The 5,803-nt window shown below is 53.4% G+C and overlaps 1 protein-coding gene across 1 annotated transcript; it reads left to right on the top strand.

Moving 5' to 3' along the window:
- The first annotated feature begins 1,038 nt into the window (after positions 1–1,038).
- Positions 1,039–5,030, top strand: LOC310647460 (SLAM family member 5-like). Its single transcript, XM_083374764.1, has 4 exons — positions 1,039–1,090; positions 1,865–2,191; positions 2,928–3,191; positions 4,434–5,030. Exons 1-4 carry the CDS (start codon positions 1,045–1,047, stop codon positions 4,511–4,513), a joined length of 717 nt encoding a protein of 238 aa, XP_083230890.1. The 5' UTR covers positions 1,039–1,044; the 3' UTR covers positions 4,514–5,030.
- The last annotated feature ends 773 nt before the right edge of the window (positions 5,031–5,803 follow it).

Genomic DNA, 5,803 nt, shown 5'->3' with positions numbered 1-5,803 from the left:
ATTAACAAAAATTATACATTTTCTTAATTAATTTCTCATCTGAGGTTAACAAAAATCTTATCAAATACAGTTTGATCTTTACAAAATCCATACAATTTCACGTCTTTTTCATATCTGTTTTGCATCTGTAAATGTGCCCACGACAGGTTGAAACCCTGATTTTCCAGTTCTTGTTTGGATTTTAAATTCCCATCAATATTTAGAATATCTCTATATGTCCAATTTTTTTCAAAGTCTACTAAGTTTGGATGTACAAATGCTTCCATCGTTGATAGCCACCCTGGAATTTTTAAATATATTTTAGCTTTAATTTTTCTCCATACTATTAACAAAGCATTTCTTATATAGTGATTTTGGAAATATTTATGAGCTCTATTTTTCCCATACCACAAAAAAGCGTGCCATCCCAACTGTAAGTCATGCCCCTCCGAAAATAGCAACCTTTTATTCCTAAGAGTTATCCATTCTTTCACCCATGTTAAAACAGATGCTTGATAATACAAAACCCACTCCGGTAACCCAAAACCTCCATTTTCCTTAGCGTCTTGTAACGTTTTCATCTTAATTCTAGATTTCTTTCCTTGCCAAAGTTCAAAATTTATGAGTTTAAATCTTGGAAGAATTTTTTCTCAGGTTTTATCGGAATTGTTTGAAATAAAAATAAAACCTTTGGCAAAACATTCATTTCAAACAATTTTAAAAACACTAACAACCTCAGCTCAGGAGAGCAGTGGGGATGGCTAGCCAGCTGCATGCGGAGCCGAGCCAGAGGGCCCTTCGCCTTGCCCAGCCCAGGCCCCGGCTCAGAGGCCCCTCTTTGGCTGGGCCTGTTTTTCTCAACCTCTCAGAGACTTCCTCTTCATATGGCCAAGCGGGGGGGGGGGGGCTTCTCCTTCAGCAGAGGCTTCATTTCTCCAGAAGCAGAGCCGAGGCATGTGATTTTCTCCCCAGAAATGAGGGACTTCCTCTTGAGAGGAGGGGTGGGAAGAGGAGACGCCCTTTTCCTGGTGGCTCACTTTGCACTTTTGTCTCCGAAGGGCCAACATGAACTCTGGCATCCTCCTGGCGTTCCTGCTGCTCAGCTCGGGAGGTGAGCCACAGGAAGGGCCCCACGAGGTGCCTCTCCTGCTGGGGATGGCCAGGGGCAACTGATCTCACAGCTGGGGTTCTTCCTCCAAGGACACTTTTCCCATGCCCAGAAGTGCTCTTCTTTGGAGCCTCTGGATTCGAATAGGCTTTGCTTTTTGCTCAGCAAGACAGCTTTCAAAAGTTGCAGGATCCAACCTGGAGATTTTCCGAGGAGTGGCTGTTTGTGGCTGTGCCCTTCATCCTTTTAATCCTCCCCCTGCTTCGGCTTCTTCACCTGGGACACAGATGGGCACAATGCCCCTCTGGGTGGGTCTCTGTCCAGCAGGAAAGCCCAACGTCCCTTGGGGCCAGGGGCCAAACAAGTCGAGGGCCACTTTGTCAGCTTAAACCGAATCCAGGCGAAAGGGATGGGACCGAGGGGTTGCAGTTTGTGGTGCTGAGCAGCAGAGGGCGCTGTTTCTTGGCCAGCAACAGGAGGACAGAAAGTGTAATGCAGTATTGGGGGGGGGATTGACCACAGGTGGGGAGGGGGAAAGCACCTCTCAGGTGTGGGCTTGAAGAAACTGGGTAAGGAGGTGGTAGAGAAAGAACTGGCTGGTGTTTTACAGCTGTTGGGGGAGTATTTATTTCTGCAAATTGTCCCCCCACAAAAGCACATCAACGGGCCCCCTGATTGGCTGCCCCTCCTGTCCCCCATTGCCCCTCTGGGTCTCCCAGGAGGCTTTCCTGGGTGGGAGGGGTGTCGGAATTTGCTCCTCTCTCCCGTGTGTTCCAGGAGCAGCCTCCTCACCTGAGCCCACCTTGAGGTCGGTTGGTGTGGGAAATGCCGTCATGTTGCCCGTGGCCATCCCCAAGGGGCAGCGCCTCACCAACCTCCTCCTGAGGGCCAGCTCGAGAGAAGAAGCCGTCGCCATCTGGATGGACTCAAAAGAGATCAGTGTTGTAAGCGTCCGCTATGCTGGCCGGGTGGCCTTCCTGGAAGATGAGATGGTCTTCAGAATCACCAACCTGAGCCTGGGCGATGGGGGCACCTACGAAATCTCCACCGGCTTCACCGCCACCTCCCCAAAGTTGCTCAGCCGCTTCCTGGTGGCCATATTCAGTAAGGAATTTCCCTGCATCCTAGACAAGTAGCCATTGCAGAGAGGGTCCCTCCGATCAGGCTGCCCTGAGGAACAGGAGGAAGCGGAGAGGGTGAGGCAGTTTTCTAGGTACCGGAAAGTAGGAGAAGGCAGGACTCAGAGCAGAAATCTCAACGTAAGGGACGAACTAAGGTGGTCTCCAGGAAATCAAGTTCCACATTGCCTCGTTTGCATCCCGCCCATTTCTTGACGGTTAATGCATGAAACAGAGATATGAGGCTGGGGGGAGGGGGTCCCACCACTTTAGGCTGAGCAAGGGGATGCTCTCAAAGGCAAGCCTGGCTTGGTCTGATTTTCAGATCTCTTGACCTGGCCCGGTGATCTCTCTAGCCAAATCCTTGCCCCGGTTAATGCTTTGAACAGCAGTTTCTCTGCTCTGTTTATTTTTTTCCCTCCGTGGAACTTTCAGTTCCTCAATCACTTCTTGTGAGTTTGTGCAAAAGAGCAGAATGTCATGGTTGCAACAGATGAAGTTGGTGTGACGTAGCACCAACAAATCTGGCCCCAAAGCTGGTTCATTGTGCAGTGCAGCTAGGAGACAGATTCTGCGTTCGAAGGAAGGGTGACTCTGCTTCCCTGGAAGGGTTCAGGGGCTTAGGCTGGGTGGCCTCAAGGATCCCTTCCTGCTTCGGGATCCTAGGTCTTCTCTCCTGCTGCTGCTCCCTCTGAGTGGCATCCCTGCTGTGTCCCCCGCAGACATCACCCAAAGGATCTCCTTGGAGAACGATTCCTGCCACATTGACCTGGACTGTGAGGCAGGGATGGGGCCCGGCCACAAGGTGACCTACACCTGGAAGGACACGAAGGCAGGCACCACCCTGAGTCGGGAGGCCCGGCTCTCTCAGCTGGTGCACCCCAACCAGGAAAAGGCCTACACCTGCACCGCCCAGGGCCCCCCCGCCCAGAGCACCTTCAGCGTCGTCCTCCAGCATCCGTGCGCTCCCAGCACTGCAAGCCCAGGTAAAAGGCAGCACCTGTCCAAGACGGGCCCCTCCCAGTGGCTGAGCTGAGCCTCTTGTGGATGGCCAAGGCTGTTTTGCCTGCCCCCCCCTCGCCTTTTCCACCCCGGCCAGAGTGCAGACTCGCAGCACCAGGGTCTGCCCCCGGTGCAGGGGCCCCACCCTCAGCCCTTTTTTGGCAGAGGACCCCAAATCTTCCAGTCAGCCCTCGGCAAAATCTTCTGCAGATACTCATTTTGGGGGCATCATCGAACTAGATGGGGTGGTTGCCAGGTTCACCCTGGGCTGTGCAAGGGTGGCTACTTGGGAGTAAAGGAGCTCTTGGCCCCTTTCCCTCACTGGAGCTCACAATACCCAGACTACGTAAAGAATATTACAAATAACGCAGCCTGCCCAATTACCATTTTTGAGATCTAAGCAAATTTGTCAGCTGTGTTTAGAATAGTTGCATTTCTGAAGTTTGCAGAAGCAAATATTCCCTCTTCCTTTCCGCTGTCCTCTGCATTATTCATTGGTTTCATTGGTGGGTATTCAGCCATTCTTTTTGAAGTTCTTTAAGCCGTTGTTTGGCTAAGCCTGCCATGCAGTGATGTGAGCGAGGGGGGGAGGTCAGAGAAGGAGAGTCCTTTACCCGGGGGTGGGGGGTGGGGGGGAATCAAGTGGGGCCTCCAGAAAGTTTGGCATCTAAAATACAAAAGGGGGGGACAAATGCAAACCACAAGGAAACAGGAGCCAGATCTTCCCTGAGCAACTGGGCAACTTCTGGATCGGTTGTACAGCAGTTCCCATCAGCCCCACTGGGAGAGGATAATGGGGAAGGCCAGGGAAAGGGGTCTCCTGACGCCAGGCTGCCCTGCCCTGGGGCACCAAGCAAAACGAAAGCCAGCTAATGTTGCTAAAAGGCTCCGGGTACTGAAATGGTCAACCTGAAATCTGCCATCAGTTGGGCACCATGGCTTCACTGTCCCCCTGCAGGACAGAGGTGCCCAACTCTACTTTGCCAGTCCTGGGGTGGTGAAGTTACTGTGTTTTTTCATGATAAATGCAAATATCCAGGGATTTGCATCAGTCTCAGCTCTTTTGCCCCCAGGCTCAGGGCTTGGCAAAACCTGCCCCCCCTCCTCCTCTTTGCCAATCCCCCACTTCCAGCTCCCCGCCATGGCTCAGATCAACCTCCACCCTCCTCTGACAATGGCTGTGAGCTTCCTCGTGTTGATGCCCCCCCTTCCTTTTTCCACCTTAGGACCCTGGGCACTGGGCCTGGCATCACTCCTGCTCAGAGGACTCCTGGTGCCCACCATGACTGCCGCTCTGCTGCTGTGACCGGAGCAGACGCTGGGCGGCTGCTTCCTGCACCGGGGCCGCTTTGGCCTCCCCCCTGGCCCCCAAGTCAGCCAAAAGGGGCCTGATTAAATCTTATCTTTGCGGCAGACCACATCAAGCAACGCTCCAAAGGAAGACCAGAGCTCTTATTTCATTCAGATTAGCTGGAATAAGAGAGTTTTATCCTCGCTTCTTACATCCCAGGGAATCAAGGTCTCTCCCAAGACGGGTTCTGATTTCCCAGGATTTAATCCCTTAGATCAGCTTCAGCCCCCTTTTCTTATTTCATGGGTCTCAATACCCCTCAAGGCATCTCCACCGGCAGCCCACCCCCAGGCTCCCCCACTCTTCCACAGGCTGGCCCCAGGGGTTCCCGCAGTGCCAGTTCTCAAGGATGGGGGGGAGGGGGCAACCTGTCCAGCAGGTGGCAGTTGGGGGCCACCGTGCTGGAAAAGCCGCTTCTCTCCCCTTTCCCAGATGGAGCCTTTGTGTTTAAGGTGCTTCAGGACGGGACATTTCCTGCTGTTACCCATTAAAAAACATGGTGAAACCTTTCTGTGTGGCTCCTTGGGGGGGGGGCTGTGGAAGAAGCACAGAAGAAGGTTTTCCTAAACACCCATCCCTGGTCAGTCCCGGTGGGGAGGCAGGAAGAACACCCCCACCCCTGTGCTTGTAAGAAGGGGTGAACTCCCCTGCTGCCTCCCAAAGGACAACCCTTGATGGCTGCTCAAACTCTGCCCCATGGGGCAGATCCTGACTCGAGGCCGGCTTAGCAGAAGCTGAACCCAGGACTCAGAGACACTGGGCTCATACCTGGATCTAAGCCCTTCAGGGTTTGCCTTGATTTCTTTTGCAAGCCACCATTGGCTGGCCTCACGTCACTCAGGAAGCTAATTGGCCAGGAGTGTTCCTCCTTCAGCGCGCCTGCGGGGCTGGTTCTACCTGCCTGTGTCCACGTGTGCAAGGCGGAGATGCTGCCTTCGGGTCCTCAACATCATCGTTTCGGGGAGAGGGCAACGGACTGTCCCAGAAGCAGGTGCACCGGCCTGAAACATTGCAAAGATTGATCTGGCTAGAGGATCAGCCAAGCCTTTTGACCCTTTCAGGGCCTGGGGCTGGGGGGCCTCTCTGTACCCACAGTGCTGCTGGGGCTGCCTTCTGCCCCAGTGATTCTGCCTTGAGCAAGCAGGGGCCCTTTCCACTCAGGACACCCTTCCCCTCACTGAACTGCCTTTGCGTTCTCCCTGAGACAGTGGTGCCCGGGAGATGCCATGGAGCCCCAGCAGCGGT

The sequence above is a fragment of the Vipera ursinii genome (genome assembly GCF_947247035.1).
Source record: "Vipera ursinii genome assembly, chromosome: 15".
Taxonomy (NCBI): domain Eukaryota; kingdom Metazoa; phylum Chordata; class Lepidosauria; order Squamata; family Viperidae; genus Vipera; species Vipera ursinii.
Note: the sequence above shows the minus strand (reverse complement) of the source record. Positions and strands in the feature narration are given on the sequence as shown.